Raw genomic sequence first — 23,918 nt, 5'->3', positions numbered from 1 at the left:
GGAACGCCGTTTGGGTCGTTGCGTGTCAAACAACACTATTTCACCAATCAGGACCTGAATGTGACTACACATAATAACATAATTTATACATGTTCATACATTTTTTACATTGTTATTACACATTGATTACACTATCACTTGTATTTCATATGTCACAACGATTCATCGATACGTATTCTATGATGCTGGTAAAGTTGTCTCGCACACCTACAGGGCTGGTCATAAAAAAAAGCTAGCTAGCTCATGGATGCAAACAATGTAGTTCTTCCCCAAAAACATTGCAAAACGACAATCTCTTTCAGTAGCTATAGTTAACTAGCTAACTATTTAGCTAGGTGTCATCATCTAAAATAACCCTAATTTATAAGACAGTTCTTATTTGATTAATGGTGGTCAGACCCATCTATGTGAAGCTATTCACAATAAGGATTAGCCACAACAGCGGACTTTGCAGTTAACCTTCAAAATAAAAGTATGGTATAATTCCACTATTTGTATTAATTTGCATCACTGTCAATGACATACTTTAATTTTGAATCAAACTGCAAATTCCACTATTGTGCCTAATCCTTATTGTGACGAGCGTCACAACACGGTCTGGTCGAGCCTCGCTAACCAGATGAAGCTAGCTGGCTACTTATAATGTTAGCTTTGGGCAACAGGGTTAAGTAGCTGGCAATATCAACAGGCGAACAACAAGTGGCAACCTCGCTAAATCATTACTAAGAATAATAAAAATGACTGCAGTTTCTATTGTTTTCAGGCAGGTTGTATTGGTGCTAGCTAGCTACCCCAGAAGTTGCGGTTGAACAAATGGTGCCATCGCTGCCGGTGTTTGCTTGTTTGCAGACGTTTTTGTACAGCTTTGACAGCGCTACTGCATCTTTTTTGACACGCAAAGACCCAAACGGTGTTCCATAGTGTGTATTTCGTGAAGCTAATAGCAGTGACACTATTACTGTGTAACTCCGGCAGGGCAACATCTGAAAAATAGAGCGCTTGGTAGTGTGTACCGGTGCTCGACCAGTCGGCGAAAGCCAACATCACCCAAGACAGAGGAAGGTTGATTGTCAAGGGCAATGAATTCCATTAATGGATTTCGCCTTTGAGTTGTCTCGCTTAAATGTTCTTACTCTTTCAAATGCCTGCTCGACTTGTTGACTGCTCGATCCACACAGCAGACATTGTGGGCTAGGTTAGGAATGCTGTGATGCACATGTAGCGCAAAATTTTATGCGCCGTCATTACGTCCTGTACCTAAGTTATATAGGTATGCACAGCGTTGACATCGGTTTTTAACATCGGTGTGAAACTAGACATCGGGCCGATCCCGACGTTGGCCCTATTCAGATATATTCACCGACTATATCGTGCATCCCGATTGGTAATAAGCCAATTTGCTCAGTACATTGTTTTCGCTGAGGAAATGTATGAGTCTGCTGTTAATGATAATGCAGAGGATTTTCCCAAGATTGCTGTTGATGCATATCACTCTGTATTTATTGGGGTCAAATTTGTCTTCTCTTTTGTGGATTGAGGTGATCAGTCCTTGGTTCCAAATATTGGGGAAGATGCCAGAGCTGAGGATGAGGTTCAAAAGTTTATGTATAGTCAATAGGACTTTGGTCTATATTTTATCTTTTCATTTAGGATACCATCAATACCACAGGACTTTTTTTGTTGGAGGTTTGTGTTTTGTCCTGTAGTTCATTCTTTGTAATTGCAGAATCCAGTGGGTTCTGCTTGTCTTTTAATAGTTGGTTCTAAGATTTGTATTTATTCATGTATATTTATTTGCTATTTGTTATAGAGCCAAAAAGATTAGAGAAGTGGTTTATCCATACATCTCTGTCTTGGATAGATAACTCTTTCTTGTTTTAGTGTATTACAATTTTCCCAGAAGTGGTTTGATTCTCTGGTTTCTACAGTTACGTTGAGCTGATTTCTGATGTGCTGTTCCTTCTTTCCCCCCCTCTCTGCCTGTCTCTCTCTGTCTCTGCCTGTCTGTCTTGGTCTCTCGCTCTCTCCCCAGTTGTCTGTGTCTCTTTCTCTCTCTGTTCTCTCTCCTTACCGCTTAATCTTTCTGTCACTATTTCTCTTGCTTGTTTTTGCTCTTTCTTTCTCTTTCTTTCTCTGTCTGTTCTCTCTCCCTCCCCCCTGTCACTTCAGCTCCACGTGATCCACTGTTGACAAAGACCTACCGTCAGAAGACACCCCAGGGCCCATTGGCTGGCCTCCTAATTTGCTCAGCTCTTTTGAACCAATCCGAGGGGGCGGTGACGTAATGCTCTCACCCAGCGAGGTTCCTGGCAGGGGGCCAACGCGGCGCAGTGCATTGTCGCGTTGGAGCCCTGTGATTGGTCGGTCAGTCCAGTGCTGGCGCCGTGCCAGTTCTAGACAGAGGGAGCTAGGAATGAAAACAATAACAAGCAAGAGAGAGAGAAGTGTTAAGGTGGACCGTGTCAGAGAAGTGTTAAGGTGGACTGGGGACAGTTCACATGAACTGAGCCCTAGTGACCCAATTCTGTTTTGGCCTGAATAGCAACGTGATGAATCACCGTTTAGGGATATATCAGAGGAGACGGTGGAGAAAGTAGCCTATCTCTTGAATTGACTTTAGCCTGTTTGATTTGAAATGTACCTCAAGTGTAAGTCCTTCTACTTACTTCATGGACTTGATGAACTCTCACTCCTTGCAAGTTGTTTTGTCTGGTAATAAGATGAAAGGTTTTGAAAGGGGGTGCATGACCTCATGACTGCATGTGTTGATAAATGTGCATGAGTGAGTTCATGTCTCCTCTCGCTCTCTGCATTTGTGTATACATGCATGAATTGGTCTGTGTCTGTCCATCGCGCTTTCCTTATTCTATAGTCATTGTCTGTGTGTAGTCGCTAATTACTGTCTCATTAAGGTGATCTAATTGAAAGTAGCTTTGACAGGCCCAAAGTAATCACAGGCCTAATGAAACTGCTTTTTCTCAGGGAGAGAGTAAAGGCGTCCGCATGCTTCCTAGACGAAAAAGATCTGAAGAGTTTGTGCCTATATTATTCCGACATTTTATGCCGTTTTGTCCTCCAGCAAGTTTTTTTTTTTTTTTTTTTTTCGAGGGGGGGGGGGGGGGGGGGGCAAACAAATGTCTTTTAAGGGAGTGTGCGCCGCTCTTCTTTTAAGGGAGTGTGCACCCCTCTTCTTTTAAGGGAGTCTGCACCCCTCTTCTTTTAAGGGAGTGTGCACCCCTCTTCTTTTAAGGGAGTGTGCACCCCTCTTCTTTTAAGGGAGTGTGCACCGCTCTTCTTTTAAGGGAGTGTGCACTTCTCTTTTAAGGGAGTGTGCACCGCTCTTCTTTTAAGGGAGTGTGCACTCCCGTTCAGTTCGGCTAGCCAACTTCAGCTAACCGCCATGCGAACTAAAGAATGCTGACACCTTAACACCGGTTTCGTCTTCCTATTCACACATGGAGCCAGCACATTCACCAAGGTGGGATATGGGCTTGGTTTGGATAAATGTGTGTTGCGTTCACTAGTCATGAAATGTTTTGAAACGTTTCCCCCTGGACAGCTTGACCTGACTCCACTCATACAGCTTTGATCGAACACTATGATTAGTTATGGTAAATGAACATATGGAAAGGCTGTTGATATCACACGAATAAGCAACTTCTGATATCATTCATGTCAATCCATCTCCAAAAAAGCACACCCATTTGAATGGAATAACACATGGTTCTGCAAATAAGACAATTGGGCCATAAATTCTGCAAATTATAATTTGCCTAGAAGACATGTCCATAACCTCTATAAGGTTATTTAGCTCATAATTAAAGCTGCAGCGTTTTCATGGCAAAGTTGAAAATTACGGTCGAACGAGCCACAGCTGAGCAAAATTAGAGCGAACACGAGAGGGAGAGAAAGTGGAGGAAAACGGATAGGAGATTGCGTATTAGGGTTTTTGGCTCCCTCATTGGATCCTTCACCATTAAACCCTCCATTTGAAATACTATCCCTTTAAGGCATAATCTGTAATTGGTTTCTCAGCCCAATAGCAGCTCCGCCACTTGGTTTGCTATTCAGCTGAGGGATGGGTCTAAGTTGCTATTCAGCCGAGGGATGGGTCTAAGTTGCTATTCAGCCGAGGGATGGGTCTAAGTTGCTATTCAGTCGAGGGATGGGTCTAAGTTGCTATTCAGCCGAGGGATGGGTCTAAGTTGCTATTCAGCCGAGGGGTGGGTCTAAGTTGCTATTCAGCCGAGGGGTGGGTCTAAGTTGCTATTCAGCCGAGGGGTGGGTCTAAGTTGCTATTCAGCCGAGGGATGGGTCTAAGTTGCTATTCAGCCGAGGGGTGGGTCTAAGTTGCCATTCAGCCGAGGGATGGGTCTAAGTTGCCATTCAGCCGAGGGATGGGTCTAAGTTGCCATTCAGCCGAGGGATGGGTCTAAGTTGCCATTCAGCCGAGGGATGGGTCTAAGTTGCCATTCAGCCGAGGGATGGGTCTAAGTTGCCATTCAGCCGAGGGATGGGTCTAAGTTGCCATTCAGCCGAGGGATGGGTCTAAGTTGCCATTCAGCCGAGGGATGGGTCTAAGTTGCCATTCAGCCGAGGGATGGGTCTAAGTTGCCATTCAGCCGAGGGATGGGTCTAAGTTGCCATTCAGCCGAGGGATGGGTCTAAGTTGCCATTCAGCCGAGGGGTGGGTCTAAGTTGCCATTCAGCCGAGGGGTGGGTCTAAGTTGCCATTCAGCCGAGGGGTGGGTCTAAGTTGCCATTCAGCCGAGGGATGGGTCTAAGTTGCCATTCAGCCGAGGGATGGGTCTAAGTTGCCATTCAGCCGAGGGGTGGGTCTAAGTTACCATTCAGCCGAGGGGTGGGTCTAAGTTGCCATTCAGCCGAGGGGTGGGTCTAAGTTGCCATTCAGCCGAGGGATGGGTCTAAGTTGCCATTCAGCCGAGGGATGGGTCTAAGTTGCCATTCAGCCGAGGGATGGGTCTAAGTTGCCATTCAGCCGAGGGATGGGTCTAAGTTGCCATTCAGCCGAGGGATGGGTCTAAGTTGCCATTCAGCCGAGGGATGGGTCTAAGTTGCCATTCAGCCGAGGGATGGGTCTAAGTTGCCATTCAGCCGAGGGATGGGTCTAAGTTGCCATTCAGCCGAGGGATGGGTCTAAGTTGCCATTCAGCCGAGGGGTGGGTCTAAGTTACCATTCAGCCGAGGGGTGGGTCTAAGTTGCCATTCAGCCGAGGGGTGGGTCTAAGTTGCCATTCAGCCGAGGGATGGGTCTAAGTTGCCATTCAGCCGAGGGATGGGTCTAAGTTGCCATTCAGCCGAGGGATGGGTCTAAGTTGCCATTCAGCCGAGGGATGGGTCTAAGTTGCCATTCAGCCGAGGGATGGGTCTAAGTTGCCATTCAGCCGAGGGATGGGTCTAAGTTGCCATTCAGCCGAGGGATGGGTCTAAGTTGCCATTCAGCCGAGGGATGGGTCTAAGTTGCCATTCAGCCGAGGGATGGGTCTAAGTTGCCATTCAGCCGAGGGATGGGTCTAAGTTGCCATTCAGCCGAGGGATGGGTCTAAGTTGCCATTCAGCCGAGGGGTGGGTCTAAGTTGCCATTCAGCCGAGGGGTGGGTCTAAGTTGCCATTCAGCCGAGGGGTGGGTCTAAGTTGCCATTCAGCCGAGGGATGGGTCTAAGTTGCCATTCAGCCGAGGGATGGGTCTAAGTTGCCATTCAGCCGAGGGATGGGTCTAAGTTGCCATTCAGCCGAGGGATGGGTCTAAGAGGGAAATAGCACCGCTGTTAAATTCATAGATGAAGCTTTGGATGGAAAGACTTGGTTACATGTAGAAGACAGGACCATAGTCCATCAGTGCACTATCCTCTTCCATCCTCTTCTCACCCCCCCCCCCCCCCCCCCCCCCCCATCCATAACTCATATCGACCTTATTGGGAGTAGGAAGTTGTGTTCATTAGGTACTAAATGGAAGAAAAGTAACTGAAACCCTCAGCTTCTTTTTCTGTTGCAAAGCACTTTAAAACATGTTCCATTTCACACCCTAATGAACACATCCCTATAGTAGAGCTGTTTTTTGGGGGGTGTAGTATACAGTAGCCTTTCATCCCTAGCACCCTACTGCTGCCCAGCGCTGGGCAAAGGGCTTCCTCAAACCGGGGTCTCTTTTTAAATGGTAATTCACACTTTTTTCTGCTCCTCTGTGGGCCGAGATCCTTCATCCAACAACACCAGACTGGCTGGAATAGAATGCATCCGGCAGGGATGGAGAGAGATTGTGTGTGTTTCAGGCTGGCTAGTGTGTGTGTGTCAAGCAAGCTAGTACGTTTGCTTGTGTGGGCTCGAACAACCCGTCCTTGTGCATTAGCCAAGGGACAACCTCCACCCTGATGCTTTCTTCCAGAAGGAGAGGATGGTGGTGGTGACCATGTCAATGAGCACTCCTTATCCTTGATATGGTGTCATAGCACTGTTTGAATTAAAGATCATATACATGGATAACAGCTTTTAGTGTTTATTTTTATTTTTATTTACTTTTATTTAACTAGGCAAGTCAGTTAAGAACAAATTCTTATTTACAATGACAGCTTACTGGGGAACAATGCGTTAACTGCCTTGTTCAGGGGCAGAATGATAGATTTGTACCTTGTCAGCTCGGGGATTTGATCCAGCAGCCTTTCGGTTACTGGCCCAATGCTCTAACCACCGTGGTTTACGGCTGGCTACCTGACGCCACAATTTTCAATTTGGTACCTCTGATATTGAACTCTGCATGGTTGTGGAAGAGCTTGTAAGTGAGTGGTTTACGCCTGCTGTAATCTGTCATGTGACAAATAAACTTTGATTTGATTTTTAATGACAGCAATACCATCCCAAGCAGACGCATACATCCAGTAAATCCCAGACTATGCACTAAGCTCTCCCTTTAAATTGGATACCAGGCTCTCTCGTGATTCTTTCTCTATTAGCCAGTTTTTTCTTTGGTGCTTTACATGATGTTTGGTGTTCTTAGTTTAGGTCCTTTGCCCTTTAGATTAATTTATGTTCTTGTGTATTTAGAAAGGAATTTGCCATGTTTGTATTAACTGCTATGTTTGTGAGAATAAACTGGACCTTCAACATGACCTTTCCCGTCTCTCTCCCCAGGGTCAGCTCTCCGGACAGTGGTCTGCACTCCTCCTCGGCACCCGGCAGCACGGACCCCTTCAGCGAGGAGCCGGCCCCCAAGTTCTGGGACGAGCTTGGTCAGATCGGCCTCCCCGACGACATCAACGTCCAGTCCCTGTTTGACCCCACAGGCCAGTGCTGTGCCCACCTGCACTGTGCCGCCTGGTCCGACGGGGTATGTCGCGGCGAGGCCCAGGACTCGCTGCTCTATGTGGACAAAGCCATAGACTCTGGGAGCACAGAGGTGAGTGGTGACAGAACAAAAACCTTGGGTTTTGGTTGTTAGGATTCAACCCTGCGTGTGTTTGCCCTCAATGTCTTTAAACAAGTGACCAGAAAATCAACCACACTGTCTTTGCCAGCTCAGTATTCATGTCCATATAGCCAAGATTGTGAAGACATGGAGATTCAGTCATAAGCATTCAATCACACTGTCATTCTGATGACGGTGGTCTGTGGAAAGACAGCGTTATAATTAATGGGTTTGAACCGGGAAGTTTGAACCGTGTCTCCAGGCCACCATACACACTGTACCGTGGTGTCAGGGTGAAATCAATGACGCTACTTAGTGTTCAGGTTAGCTGTGTTTCTCTACCGCTGCCCCCACAATGTTTTGACTGACAACTTGTTGTGTGATTTATGATTACGAACCGGCTAATTGATTTTAAGGGGAACGTTGGGAAGTAAGTGGACTGTCTTGATTATGTTCACGGTTGATCATAAATGGTATTCATAAAGATGTGTGAGGTTGAAGGGGGCACCAAGTAGTTCAGCAGGTCTCGGCACCCCCTTTTTTTGGGATGGGGGGGTCTTATTATTATTTGAGTACAGCCAGAAGAGGACTGGCCCCCCCTCAAAGCCTGGTTCCTCTCTAGGTTTCTTCCTAGGTTCCGACCTTTCTGCAGCGTTTTTCCTAGCCACCGTGCTTCTACATCTGCATTGCTTGCTGTTTGGGGTTTTAGGCTGGGTTTCTGTATAAGCACTTTGTGACATCTGCTGATGTAAAATGGGCTTTAAATAAATTGGATTGATTGAGAGTAGTGTGTCGCTACTGTGTCATTTAGCTCAGCGGAACTTTCCATTAACACTTAACACAATGCAAAGTGGGGGAGGGAGGCCACATTGCAGGTTAATTAATTCACTATATTTTAGCTTGTACTTTTGCTGTAAGGACTTGATATTGATTGCTGGCTGAGTTGAAATATAACTATCTTAACATGTACAACAGTTTTTTTAGTACTGCTTACATGAGGGACTCAGCATGTGATGACTTGCCTCATTTTTATGTGCCATGTACTACACTGCTGACTGTATGATTGGGATTGAGCTTAAGTGTGTGTGTGTGTGTGTGTGTGTGTGTGTGTCTGGGCACAGTTACAGTGCATTTAAAAAAGCCTATTGTTGGTTTGTTGTCTGTGCTGAGGGCAATGCAGCTATAGTTGTGTGTTTGTGTGTGAGAGCTGATGGGGCCCTGTTAAAGGTCATCTTTGGCACTATAATAAGGCTCATTGGAGTGTGAAGCAGAAAAGGTCAGGAGAAAGCACATCTGGAGGTTAACACACGCAGGTTTCTGTTAGCTGGTTATAGCTGGATTTTGGCCGGTAAAAAACAATAAATAAATATAACATTTCATTATAACATTATAACGTTTTAAATATACATTTCTTTTATCAGCTTTCCAATATTTGGATGGATATATATGTATCTATCTACACATACAGTTGATGTCAGAAGTTTACGTACACTTAGGTTAAAACTCGTTTTTCAATCACTTCACAAATGTCTTGTTAACAAACTATAGTTTTGGCAAGTCGGTTAGGACATCTACTTTGTGCATGACACAAGTAATTTTTCCAACAATTGTTTACAGACAGATTATTTCACTTATAATTAACTGTATCACAATTCCAGTGGGTCAGAAGATTACATACACTAAGTTGACTGTGCCTTTAAACAGCTTGGAAAATTCCAGAAAATGATGTCATGGCTTTAGAAACTTCTGATAAGCTAATTGACATAATTTCAGTCAATTAGAGGTGTACCTGTGGATGTATTTCAAGGCCTACCTTCAAACTTGGTGCCTCTTTGCTTGACATCATGGGAAAATCAATATAAATAAGCCAAGACCTCAGAAAACAAATTGTAGACCTCCACAAGTCTGGTTCATCCTTGAGAGCAATTTCCAAATGCCTGAAGGTACCACATTTATCTGTACAAACAATAGTACACAAGTATAAACATCATGGGACCACGCAGCTGTCATACCGCTCAGGAAGGAAACACATTCTGTCTCCTAGAGATTAAAGTACTTTGGTTCGAAAAGTGCAAATCAATCCCAGAACAACAGCAAAGGACCTTGTGAAGCTGCTGGAGGAGACGGGTACAAAAGTATCTATATCCACAGTAAAATGAGTCCCATATCAACACAACCTGAAAGGCCGATCAGCAAGGAAGAAGCCACTGCTCCAAGACTGCCATAAGAAAGCCAGACTACAGTTTGGATCTGCATATAGGGACAAAGATTGTACTTTTTGGAGAAATGTCCTCTGGTCTGATGAAACAAAAATAGGAATATTTGGCCATAATGACCGTTGTGATGTTTGGAGGAAAAAGGGTGAGGCTTCAAGCCGAAGCACACCATCCCAACCGTGAAGCACGGGGGTGGCAGCATCATGTTGTGGGGGTGCTTTGCTGCAGGAGGGACTGGTGCACTTCACAAAATAGATGGCATCATGAAGGAGGAAAATTACGTGGATCTATTGAAGCAACATCACAAGATATCAGTCAGGAAGTTAAAGCTTGGTTGCAAATGGGTCTTCCTAATGGACAATGACCCCAGGCATACTTCCAAAGTTGTGGCAAAATGGCTTAATTAAGGATAACAAAGTCAAGGTATTGGAGTGGCCATTGCAAAAATATAGATATCGATAGATGTGACTGGTCATGCTTATCGGTCTATAGCAGGGGTCTCCAACAGGTTGATCGTGAGCTACCAGTAGCTTGCAGCCATCCTATGAGTAGCTTGCTAAACATTTCTAAAAGTACATGCAATGTTCACGTGTTCCACCGCAAACTGTCATAAACAAATCTCACAAGTATTAAACACTTCAAGCTCCCAACTATCTAATCAACGCAACATTATCCCACCCCTGGTTAGCCACTATTGGCTTTAAAAGCCAAATCTAACACAATATCTGCCAATTAACTTCCAGCAATATTGCCTCAGTCTGCCTGTGTGGTGCACACATTTGTCTATCACTCCAGTTGTTATGATTTAAAGTATTTTGGGTTGAAAGAGATACTATCCCCAAAACCTTCTCAATTCAATTTCAACTGTAAAGTAGTAAGTATATGAGTAATTACAGTATATAGTTTGTATCTATTATTTGTAAACTTGGCCAGGAAATGAGCTGCAGCAGTACAGAACCATCGCTAGGCCGGCATAGAGTAGGTCAACTTTTTTACTGTGGGGGATAGTAGATGAATTTACAGTAGTCTACTGATTTTTACTATGGGGGATAGTAGATGAATTTACAGTAGGCTACTAGGTTTTCTAACATCAGAATCTGTTAAGAATCACTGCACATCGTTGCATCCTCTCAACTTGTTCTGTCAAATATGAATTACTATAATTTAAATCTGTCATTCTGAGCACTAATCAGTTTATGCACCCAAATCATCATGTGGATCCGGTACATTTCTCAAATGTCTGGTAAATTTAAAATGCTGCCAGTCAAATGTCCAGCGCCATATTTTCCTAACGGAATCCCTTACACACACACACACACACACACACACACACACACACACACACACACACACACACACACACACTGTAATGCACCTCACATAGATTTTTATTTGTACACATGTACACTCAGATGCTGCAGCCTGCTATACACTCACCCAGTTCTGAAATTCATACACTGCTGACGCACGCACTACCCACACACACATGCCATCCTCACCTCCATGTCATGTTCGCCTGATTGCATTTACACCCTAAATCAGCAACACTATCGGCAGATTGCTCCTTTAGCTGTCAGCTGAAATGTCAGGCTGGTGTGTGTGTGTGTGTGTGTGTGTGTGTGTGTGTGTGTGTGTGTGTGTGTGTGTGTGTGTGTGTGTGTGTGTGTGTGTGTGTGTGCGCACGTACACTTGAGTTTTTGTGTGAGTGTCTTATTGACAAGTATGTACAGTGCCTTCAGAAAATTTTCACACTTGACTTTTTCTACATTTTGTTGTTACCGCCTGAATTTGAAATTGATTAAATGTACTTTTTGTGTCACTGTTCTACACACAATATCAAAGTGGAATTTTGTTTGTCGAACATTCCAGAAATTAATAAGGAATGAAAGGTTCAAATCTCTTAAGGCAATAAGTATTCAACCCCTTTGTTATGGCAATCCTAAATGAGTTCAGGAGTAACAATGTGCTTAATATATCACTTAAGTTACATGGACTTGTGTTCAATGATAGTGGTTGACATGACTTTTGAATGACCACACACATACAATTATCTGTAAGATCCCTCAATCGAGTAGTGAATTACAAGCACAGATTCGACCACAAAGTCCAGGGAGGTATTTCAATGCCTCGCAGAGAGGGGCACAAATAGGTAAATATGTAAACATTAAAAAAAGCAGATGCTGTATATCCCTTTGAGCATGGTGAATCCAACACAATGCACCACTCAGTACCACATATTTTCAAGCTTGGTGGTGGCTGTATCATGTTATGGGTATGCTGGTCATCGGCAAACACTAGGGAGTTTTTTTTTTTGATAAAATAATCTAAGCTATAATTACAGGCAAAATCCTAGAGGAAAACCTTTTCAGTCTGCTTTCAACAGACACTGGGAGACAAAATCACCTTTCAAAACCACCATAGACTTAAACACAAGGTCAAATTGGTTGCTTACCAAGATGACGTTCAATGTTCCTGAGTGGCCAAGTTACAGTTTTGACTTAAATCGTCTTGAAAATCTATGCCAACCCTTGAAAATGGCTGTCTTGCAATGATCAACAATCAACTTGACAGAGCTTTTAGATTTTTTAAAAGAACAATGGGCAAATATTGTACAGTCCAGATATGCATAACTCTTGGAGACTTACATAAAGACTCACAGCTGTAATCACTGCCAAGGGTGCTTTTACAAAGTATTGACTCAAGTGTGTGAATACTTATGTAAATAAAAAAAATAGCAAATATTTCAAAATATTGGTGTATTTTGTCATTATGGGGTATTGTGTGTAGATGGGTGAGAGAAAAACATCAAGGGGTATGAATACTTTCTAAAGGCACTGTGTACCTTATGGATGAGTGTGTATCTAACTATACATTGTGTGTGTGTGTGAGCTTGTGCTAATAGCACTACAGAAACACCATTGTTTTTCGGCCGGCAGGCTGTGTGTTGGTTGCCCAGGCAGTTCCCTCCCTCCCTTTCCACCAGTGGTATTCTGCCCCTCCAGTGTGAGTTGACAGCGTTTGGCAGTGAGCCATGAAGAAACCCTGGCATTAGGACATCAGGATAATCTTTCAGACCCTTACAATGTAGCCCAATGTAGCCCTGATTTTTAAGATGCCATCGCCTTATCTCCTGTTGAAGTGGCAGCTTTCGAGAGGAAGGATTACTGTATGCCCGACTGACTCATTGATATGTCTGCCGACAGGTCCAACACGACTACGGCCAGGTTTTTGTGAACTCACTATAGCAGCGTGTTAGGTTATACTATTAGGTAGTTGGATATGTTGTCATTTTGCTAGATATTTAAAATGTTAAATCAACAGGTTTCTAAGTTGTACTTGAGTATGGTGTTGTGTCACTAGTATTTATTAAGGATCCCCATTAGCTGCTCTTCCTGTGGTCCAAACAGGAATAAAACAATACCTTGTCGTAAATCAAAGGCCTACATGAATAAAACGGTACATCAAACTAGACATTGTGCATTATACATATGTACATTGCTCTATTACTACACATTTTCACTATAAAATATCTTACAATATTATTACAGTTTGTGTGTGAAGTGCTTGTGTTAGTGTGTGTGTGTGTGCGTATGCGTGCCTCTTCACAGTCCGTGTTGTGCCGTGCTCAATTTAGTTACTTGATGTGAAAGAGTTCCATGTAGTCATGGCTCTATGTAGTACTGTGTTTTTCCCAGAGTCTGTTCTGGACTGTGAAGAGACCCCTGGTGGCATGTCTTATAGAGTATGAGTTTCTGAGCTGTGTGTTCGCTGTTTGAACAGACAATTCAGTGCTGTAAACATGTCAATGCCTCTCACAAAGAAGAGTAGTGATGCAGGAAGAGTAGTGATGACTTTGAGTCAGGAGAGATTGATATTAGCCTTCCATGTACATTTGAGTTCTGGTTGAACTGTAATTTGCCTGTGTCCTTGGTGGCACAACTGAGCAGTAGTCCAGGTGTGATAAACTAGGGCCTGTTGGACTTGTTTGGTTGATTGTGATGTCTCCATCTTAGCTACTGTTGAATTTTGTATTTTTATTTAACCTTTATTTAACTTGGCAAGTCAGTTAAGAACAAATTCTTATTTACAATGACAGCCTACCAAAAGGCAAAAGGCCTCCTGCTGGGACAGAGGCTGGGATAAAAAATAAATCAAATATAAATATAGGACAAAACACACGTCATGACAAGAGAGACAACACTACATAAAGAGAGACCTGAGACGACAACATAGCATGGTAGCAACATAACAACAACATGGTAGTAACACAACGTGGTAGCTGCACAAAACATGGTACAAACATTATTGGGCACAGACAACAGCACAAAGGGCAAGACGGTGGAGACAACAATATATCACACAAAGCAGCCACAACTGTCAGTAAGAGTGTCCATGATTGAGTCTTTGAATGAAGAGATTGAGATAAAACTGTCCAGTTTGAGTGTTTGTTGCAGCTCGTTCCAGTTGCTAGCTGAAGTATCAGTTTACAATCTAGGGTTAAACAAGCAGTGTAGTCTCCTCCAATTGTTAAATTGCCACATTATTCATTTCAAGATTTAGATGATGTTTAGGGTTAGCAAATGATTTGTCCCAAATACAATGGTTTATGTTTTTTGATATATTTAAGATGAGCTTATTACCATCCACCCATTCTAAAACTGACTGCAGCTCTTTAAGTGTTGCAGTAATTTCACTGGCTGTGTTATCTAATGTTATCAGCGTACATAGACACATGCTTTACTCAAGGTTAGTGGTAGGTAGGTCATTAGTAAAAAATAAGAGAATGTAAGAGGCCAAGACAGCTACCTTGAGGTTTACTTTGTGTTAGAGAGGCTTACATTAATAAAGAATACCCTCTTTTTTATGATAGGTGGGTAACTATCGACCAACAATATGACAAAGGATGTAAAGCCATAAAACACGTTTTTTCAACAGCAGACTATGATCGATAATGTCAAAACCTTGCACTGAAGTCTAACAGAACAGCTCCCAGTACCTCTTTATTATCAATTTCTTTCAGCGCCAAGTCTAGGACCAAAAGGCTTCTCAACAGCTTTTACCCCAAGCCGTAACACTGCTGAACAATTAATACATTTGCCACCGGACTATTTACATTGACCCTCCCCCCCTTCCTTTTGTACACTGTTGCTACTCGTTGTTTATTGTCTATGCATAATTACTTCACCCCTACCTACTTGTACAAATTACCTCAGCTAAGTTGTACCCTGCACACCGACTCTGTACCGGTACCCCTGTCTATAGCCTCATTACTAACCTGTACCCCCGCACATTGACTCTGTACCGGTACCCCCTGTATATAGCCTCGTTATTCTTATTGTGTTACTTTTTATTATTTTTTACTTTAGTCTAGTTGGTCAATCTTTTAACTCTTCTTGAACTGCACTGTTGGTTAAGAGCTTGTAAGTAAGCATTTCACGGTAAGGTCTACACTATTTGTTTTTGGCGCATGTGACAAAGTTTGATTTGATTCCGTGAAGCGAGCTTAGTCACTTGTTAAATTCAATCAGTGTCAATGAAGGGGAGGAGACAGGCTAACCCTCCTCCTACAATTTCCGTGGCCCCGCGGAAATATAATTATCATGAAGAAATCCCCATCAAAATCCATCTGTTTAAGCTAGAGGTATCTGCAGTGTTCGTCAGACCATGAGGCATCCTGAAAATCAGTCTTCTCACCAAAGCGTCTGTACCGTCCGAATGCTTTGGTCTACAAACGACTATGACCCCTCTGTAGAAAGAACAGCATCACAGAAATCATCTGATCTCATAGCAGCCTGTTCTGCCAACTTCTGTCTGTATCATCCGAACAGTTTGGGCTACACATCTCTGTGGAAAGGTGATTCTCTCACGTACATGTCGGTTGTTTTCCTCTAGGATGCCCACAAGATTCAAATCAATTTTATTGGTCACATACACGTGATTAGCAGATGTTATTGCGGGTGTAGTGAAATGCTTGTGCTTCTAGCTCCGACAGTGCAGTAATATTTAACAAATTACACAACATAAACCCAATACACACAAATCTAAGTAGGAATGAATAAAGAATATATACATATATGGACGAGCGATGTCAGAGCGGAACAGACTAAGATACCGTAGAATAGTATAGAATACAGTATATACATATGAGATACCCTAGAATTGTATATAATATATTATATACATATGAGATGAATAATGCCAAATATGTAAATATTAAGTGACTAAGATACCCTAGAATAGTATATAATACATTATATACATATGAGATGAGTAATGCCAGATATGTAAATATTAAGTGACTAAGATACCCTAGAATAGTATAGAATACAGTATATACAAATGAGATGAGTAATGCCAAATATGTAAATATTAAGTGACTAAGATACAGTAGAATAGTATAGAAAACAGTATGTGCATATGAGATGAGTAATGCCAGATATGTAAACATTATTAAAGTGACGAGTGTTCCATTCCTTAAAGTGGCCAGTGATTTCTAGTCTATGCCTCTAGGCAGCAGCCTCTTATGAGCTAGTGGTTGTTGTTTAACAGTCTAATGGCCTTGAGATAGAAGCTGAAAAGAGACTCGTCTGAAAGACCCCAGTACCAGTTTAAAAAATGAATGGAAGTATATATGGAGATTGCTAAAATAAGGGGTTCAATACCTGTAAAACTAAAATAATACAGTATATAAATAGTTTCCTGGTCTTTCTTATATCTCTCAGATATAGGACGGACACATCAGAACGAACTTCCTTTGAATTTTTGTGCGGGTAACATCTGTACCATGTCAGGAATCTGTTATTCAATGTGTTTCTATGTGTTTCTATGGGCTAATAGCATTAATGACATATTCAATGGTCATCAAATATTTGTAACTTTTTTTTTTGATACCATAAGTGATCTTAAAATTCTAAATCAAATGGCTGAATGATCCTTGGTTTGACTATCTTTAAACAATTCCATATGTTCGCTTAGTGGAACGAAGGCTGAGGCTGTTCTGAAGTCAATATTATAAAGGTGTTTCTCAGTGTAGATCACTACCATCTTCAGTCATTTTGCATCCAAGTTGTCAGTACCAGGTGTTGTCATTATTGATAGACAACAATCATTTTTTACACCCCTTCCACACTAGAAATGACAATGCGTGTCTTTCATAATTTTTCATTAATGCATGGATTGGAAGGTTCAGAGTTTGTTGGCATGTCATGCCTAAGTTTGCTAATCTTGCCAATGAAAAAGTCATTGTCAATTACAGTATGTTTGCCAATCATCTGTACAGCCAGACTTATTTGCCATTCCCTTTGTGCAGTTTTTGAATTCCTCATCAATCACTTAGATTTAGATGTTTTTTTATGGTCAGTTTCTTAATGGATGCGTGCTTATCATTAACTGGAAGAAGCTATTTTATAATTACCCTCTTGATACTACTGAGCCAAGCTGTACTGTGCTTCCCTGGTTACGCTTCCACCAATGTGGCTGGAACCGTCCTGAAAATAACATTTCCAAGCCAGCACAGTACGGTTTGGGTTAGCACAATGGTGAAACAACAGTTATGTGATACCAGGCCGGTCCAACTTGTTGTTCTATTCTAAGTAGCACAGGACCAGATATCCATCCATTGCATTTCTCCTCTCTGGTTTGGTCCATTTGGACGGTAGCCATTTTGGCTATTTGTAGAGGGAGGGATGGTTTGTAGGGGTGGGCCACTATCATTTTGCCTCAACTATTACTCTTTGGGGCGTTGTGGGAGAAGTGGGCTCAAGCCAGTATGGCGAGATGGAAACATTCCAGTTACACATTTTTTTATATTTCTGCTTTAGCGTAGATTATGAAAGAGAACCATGTACCACACTGTGATGCGATTACAGCAGTCTTGCTTGATTATTATTTTCAACAAAACAACGGAGGATTAAGGTTTGAAGAGAGGGTGGTGTCATTTTGAAGGGGATACATTTTTCCTTCATTACTCCCTATGCCATCTCAAGGGACTTGATGGGTATAGTAAGCATATCAATAGAATTACAGAACATTGACTTGAATAATAAGACTAAAAGTTATATTTCTTTGGTAATAAGTTATTGTCTGTGTTGTCCCGAGCCGGGCATGGTCCCGCATACGACAACATGCCACAGGATGTCCTTCCCATGATGCCCCCAGGAAGCCACTGGCGCATGGGCGATAATTGTCTAACACTTGGTGTTAAAAGGTATTTGCAGGTTTTTGTATTTGACCCCCCCCCCCCCCCCCCCCCCCCTGACAAGGGTTTGCTAGAACTAAGGAGAGGCAGAGAAAGTTAAAGAAGAGAAGGAGAAAGTGAGCAACAGAAGTGCTGACTTGAACCATTTTATCTTGAAGGCCCCATTCTTTCTCGACTCTTGACAGTTTTCATTATTCAAAGGAGAACTCGCATTCTCTGGCCACGGAAATGTCAATGTATATTCAGGTGCTAGAGCCAGGTTCGCTCGCCTTGACCAGAGCACCTCATTTAGGCAGTCTATTTTTTTAATTTATTTTTTACTATAATCACAATTCTCTACTGTTAAAGAGGTTGGCTTCAATTTGAACCTGGGTTTTGAATCCAATATGCTTTTATTTTCTTCATTTCACTGGTGAGGCCTGACAATAAATAATGAGATTTTGTGTGTAAAAGCACCAATGCTTTTTAGGCTGGGGGGTTAGAGCTGAAATGTGTCAATACCTAGCGATTGTGGTCAACGTGTGAATTAGTATGACATTTTTGTAAAGCTTGTAGTAAGTGCTGAAACTTAAATATAGAGCCAGTGGTTAATTGGCCGTAAAGATGAAGCATATGGTTCCAGCCACCAATCACGATGCCTGAAAACCTGATCAGCTCAACCAGGGGTCTGTTCAGAACGTTCCGATTTGAAATGTATTGTATAGAAATGATATGATTGCCTGTCACCTTGAAAGGCAATTGTCAGGCTCGACTTGTTCCATTTCGATCTGTAACTTTTCAAAAGGTTTCAAATCACTGAATACCCCTGGTTTCTTCTCGAAAATGACCAGGTTGTTTTCTTATAGGCGTTATTGAGTGAATCAGGAAAAACTAAGTATTCGAACTAGCTTTCTTAATCATTGTCTTTCTCTCTTTCGCTGTCTCATGCTCTCTCTCTCTGTTTTGCAGTGCTGTGCATACTGTAAGCGCCTTGGGGCATCCATCAAGTGCTGTGAGGAGGGCTGCTGCCGCTCGTACCATTTCCCCTGCGCTGCCGCCGCCGGAACATTCCAGGACCTGCGCCGACACACCCTCCTCTGCCCTGACCACCTCCAGCTGGCCTCACAAACATGTGAGTATAGATCCTGTGTTCCACTGGGAGAATGAGGACAACTGGATTACACTATAGATGTGAAACAAACAGCCTTGACTTGGTATAGGCTATATTGTCAGTGAGTGTCACGTAGGTACACTATATATACAAAAGTATGTGGACAACCCTTCAAATTAGTAGATTTGGCTATTTCAGCCAATTCATTGCTGACAGTTGCATTAATAATACAAAATTCTGCCCTGCAATATTTGCACTGGTCAGCTAAGTGATGTTATTGAAGTGGAAACGTCTAGAAGCAACAACGGCTCAGCTGCGAAGTGGTAGGTCACACAAGCCCACAGAACGGGACCGCCGAGTGCTGAAGTGCGTAACGCATTAAAATCCGCTACCCGGTTGCAACACTCACTACCGAGTTCCAAGCTGCCTCTGGAAGCAACGTCAGCACAATAACTGTTCGTCGAGAGCTTCATGAAATGGGTTTCCATGGCCGAGCAGCCGCACACAAGCCTAAGATCACCAGGCGCAATGCCAACTGTCGGCTGGAGTGATTTAAAGCTCACCGCAATTGGACACTGAAGCAGTGGAAACGCGTTCTGGCAGTCCGACGGATGAATCTGGGTTTGGCGGATGCCAGGAGAACGCTACCTGCTCCAATGCATAGTGCCAACTGTACAGTTTGGTGGAGGAGGAATAATGGTCTGGGGCTGTTTTTCATGGTTCGGCCAAGGCCCCTTAGTTCCAGTGAAGGGAAATATTAACGCTAGAGCATACAATGACATTCTAGACAATTCAGTGCTTCCAACTTTGTGGCAACAGTTTGGGGGAGGTCCTTTCCTGTTTCATCATGGCAATGTCCCCATACAGAAATGGTTTGTCAAGATCGGTGTGGAAGAAGTTGACTGGCCTGCACAGAGAACTGACCTCAACCTCATCGAAGACCTTTCGTATGAATTGGAACGCCGACTGCGAGCCAGGCCTAGTCGCCAAACATCAGTACCCGACCTCACTAATGCTCTTATTGCTGAATGAAAGCAAGTCCCAGCAGCAATGTTCTAACATCTTGTGGAAAGCCTTCCCAGAAGAGTGGATGATGTCACAGCAGCAAAGGGGGGACCAACTCCATATTAATGCCCATGATTTTGGAATGAGATGTTCGACGAGCTGGTGTCCACATCCTTTTGGTCATGTCTATTATGAAATTCACTCAAATCACCCTTTGTATGTTTTTGCAGTGTGTTAAATTCAAAGTGATGTTACTTTCTCATTGGATGAAATGTATGTAAACATTTTTGCACCCTTTAGCCTAATGTTAACCTAATGGTCCATGGCAGGTCACTCCAAAATACATTTTTGTCAGAGGCTTTGAACCCTCACGTGGTCCCATGTTGAAACAAGTCCACATCCCAGGCCATCTGTTGTGTGAAATGTTCCTTTCCCTTTTTTCAACTTCATATCTCCAATATCATCGTATACAGGTTTCTATGTTTTGTGTCAAAACCGAATATTTTTTCCCCCAATGGCATAATCTGATGTGTGTCATGATTTCAGCCAATTATGAATAGTCATTGTCTACTCATTGGTTAAGATCACATTATGCACACCAGATGATGCCATTGGAACAACGTAACTTCCTTTTTGACTACAAAACATAAACGCAGCATTTTCACATACTGTACGTTGAAGTTCGGGCTTGGCGATATGGCCTAAAAATATATATGTTTTTCAACCTTACGGGCGATTTACGATATCTCTATTTAAAATAAATAAATAATGTTTTATCTAAATAAGCTTTGTACAATTTAAAGATCATATACACTGCATTTCAAACAGTCAGCAATAATCTAATGAATTCAGGGCTTTTGGCATTATACCTAGGCGAATAAAATAATCACTGATCTGGCTTTCAAGTCTGTCTATGAAAATCCCCTTTTTGTTACAAATTTACCCAGAACCATGCATAATGCACATGAACTAATACTGACTAACTTCTTGTAGCAGACATTATAGAACAAGGACACAGGCCTCATCGGCAATCTCTCAAGCACAAGGCCACATGCTACTGAGTAGCCAGCTAATCTTTAAATTTCAAGTTTAGCCAACTTGGATTTGTTTGCTAGACCAGTTGAATGGTTTTAAACACACCCTTCTGTCCGTCTCCAACGGTTTGAACAGCATGCTAGCCTGTCCACTTTGTTGAATGTTGAAATCAAGTGGCCTACCTTATTTCTCAGAATGAGAACAAGTTGCCGATTCCTTATATAATTGTGTTTTATGCTTATAGCACGTTTATTAAACATAGACTAGACCGCTAGTATAGCAGTCTTTGGCTAACATGCTACTAGCAGTACGTGGTCTAACTGTTTCAGTGTCTGTTCTGGGAGCAATTTGAGGAGTGGAGACATAGGTATTGTTAGAAAGTTTACAGTAAAATAAATTCTCAATGTCTTTCAGTGTCCATATGACCGATTCTGCAAATAGTGAGTTGAAACCGCTTGTCAGAGAGGAAAGCGTGATCTCTCGTCTTTGTTGTTGTGGCAGGGGGAGGAGCTTGGTGTGTGTAAATGGGAAGGTGCACAGTTACAGCAAAAGGAGCAGACGAGACCAAAAAGAAAACATGAAACAAACGCTCATAAAAAAATAACCACACCTCACCCTTTTGATTCTTGCAATACATTCCTTTGGAATATTGCGCTAAAAAATAAATTCTAATTAATTTGATATATCGCCCAGTCCCAGTTGGGATAGTGCTGGAGGTTATTAATATTATGTTGAACGATTTAGAAATTTCCCTTTTTAATATAGTGCCTCCCTGAACTGTCGTTCAATATAGTGCCTCCCTGAACTGTCTTTTTTAATATAGTGCCTCCCTGAACTGTCTTTTTTAATATATTGCCTCCCTGAACTGTCTTTTTTAATATAGTGCCTCCCTGAACTGTCTTTTAATATAGTGCCTCCCTGAACTGTCTTTTAATATAGTGCCTCCCTGAACTGTCTTTTAATATAGTGCCTCTCTGAACTGTCTTTTAATATATTGCCTCCCTGAACTGTCTTTTAATATAGTGCCTCCCTGAACTGTCTTTTAATATAGTGCCTCCCTGAACTGTCTTTTAATATAGTGCCTCCCTGAACTGTCTTTTAATATAGTGCCTCCCTGAACTGTCTTTTAATATAGTGCCTCCCTGAACTGTCTTTTAATATAGTGCCTCCCTGAACTGTCTTTTAATATAGTGCCTCCCTGAACTGTCTTTTAATATAGTGCCTCCCTGAACTGTCTTTTAATATAGTGCCTCCCTGAACTGTCTTTTAATATAGTGCCTCCCTGAACTGTCTTTTTTAATATAGTGCCTCCCTGAACTGTCTTTTTTAATATAGTGCCTCCCTGAACTGTCTTTTAATATAGTGCCTCCCTGAACTGTCGTTTAATATAGTGCCTCCCTGAACTGTCTTTTTTAATATAGTGCCTCCCTGAACTGTCTTTTAATATATTGCCTCCCTGAACTGTCTTTTAATATAGTGCCTCCCTGAACTGTCTTTTAATATAGTGCCTCCCTGAACTGTCTTTTAATATAGTGCCTCCCTGAACTGTCTTTTAATATAGTGCCTCTCTGAACTGTCTTTTTTAATATAGTGCCTCCCTGAACTGTCTTTTAATATAGTGCCTCCCTGAACTGTCTTTTAATATAGTGCCTCCCTGAACTCTCTTTTTTAATATAGTGCCTCCCTGAACTCTCTTTTAATATAGTGCCTCCCTGAACTGTCTTTTAATATAGTGCCTCCCTGAACTGTCTTTTTTAATATTATGTCCCTTTCCTAAACTGTCCCTTTTTACTATTTTTTTTCTCCTCACCCACAGCTAAAGAGGAGGTGAAGTGCTTGTTGTGTGACAGTGCTGGGGACTTGCAGGACCAGCTCTTCTGTACCGCGTGTGGGCAGCACTACCACGGGGCGTGTTTGGACGTGGGTGTTACCCCCCTGAAGAGGGCCGGCTGGCAGTGCCCCGAGTGCAAAGTCTGTTTGACCTGCAGGTAAGGGTCGACTCTGTAGCATAACTTACCAGATGTGAGCTTGTTAATTAACTGTATGCACTAGTAGCCACTGTGCTAGTTAGCTGTATGCATTAGTAGCCGTTTTACGAGTTGGCTGTGTGCGCTAGTTGGCTGTGTGCGCTAGTTGGCTGTGTGCGCTAGTTGGCGGTGTGCGCTAGTTGGCGGTGTGCGCTAGTTGGCGGTGTTCGCTAGTTGGCTGTGTGCGCTAGTTGGCTGTGTGCGCTAGTTGGCTGTGTGCGCTAGTTGGCGGTGTGCGCTAGTTGGCTGTGTGCGCTAGTTGGCGGTGTGCGCTAGTTGGCGGTGTTCGCTAGTTGGCTGTGTGCGCTAGTTGGCTGTGTGCGCTAGTTGGCTGTGTGCGCTAGTTGGCTGTGTGCGCTAGTTGGCGGTGTTCGCTAGTTGGCGGTGTGCGCTAGTTGGCTGTGTGCGCTAGTTGGCTGTGTGCGCTAGTTGGCTGTGTGCGCTAGTTGGCTGTGTGCGCTAGTTGGCTGTGTGCGCTAGTTGGCTGTGTGCGCTAGTTGGCAGTGTGCGCTAGTTGGCTGTGTGCGCTAGTTGGCGGTGTGCGCTAGTTGGCGGTGTTCGCTAGTTGGCGGTGTGCGCTAGTTGGCTGTGTGCGCTAGTTGGCTGTGTGCGCTAGTTGGCTGTGTGCGCTAGTTGGCTGTGTGCGCTAGTTGGCTGTGTGCGCTAGTTGGCTGTGTGCGCTAGTTGGCTGTGTGCGCTAGTTGGCTGTGTGCGCTAGTTGGCTGTGTGCGCTAGTTGGCTGTGTGCGCTAGTTGGCGGTGTTCGCTAGTTGGCGGTGTGCGCTAGTTGGCGGTGTGCGCTAGTTGGCGGTGTTTGATAGTAGCCATCGTGTGGTGTGGTCACCCACCCCGAGACCTTAACTTCTCTAGGGTAGGGGGCAGCATTCTGAATTTTGGATGAAAAGCATGCCCAAATTAAACGGCCT

At 43.0% G+C, this 23,918-nt stretch overlaps 1 protein-coding gene across 9 annotated transcripts in view; it reads left to right on the top strand.

Annotated features, from left to right (window-relative positions):
- Positions 1-23,918, top strand: part of LOC110535292 (histone-lysine N-methyltransferase 2C) — a 224,712-nt gene that overhangs the window by 75,391 nt on the left and 125,403 nt on the right. For all 9 annotated transcript variants that reach the window (XM_036934913.1, XM_036934915.1, XM_036934912.1 and 6 more), the window contains exons 6-8: positions 7,150-7,414; positions 18,785-18,947; positions 22,783-22,954. In XM_036934913.1, coding sequence (XP_036790808.1) covers positions 7,150-7,414; positions 18,785-18,947; positions 22,783-22,954 — 600 coding nt within the window. The remainder of the gene's footprint in view (positions 1-7,149; positions 7,415-18,784; positions 18,948-22,782; positions 22,955-23,918) is intronic.

This window comes from Oncorhynchus mykiss, chromosome 11, assembly GCF_013265735.2.
Source record: "Oncorhynchus mykiss isolate Arlee chromosome 11, USDA_OmykA_1.1, whole genome shotgun sequence".
Taxonomy (NCBI): domain Eukaryota; kingdom Metazoa; phylum Chordata; class Actinopteri; order Salmoniformes; family Salmonidae; genus Oncorhynchus; species Oncorhynchus mykiss.
The sequence above is the reverse complement of the archived record's forward strand: the minus strand, read 5'-3'. Positions and strand labels throughout refer to the sequence as shown.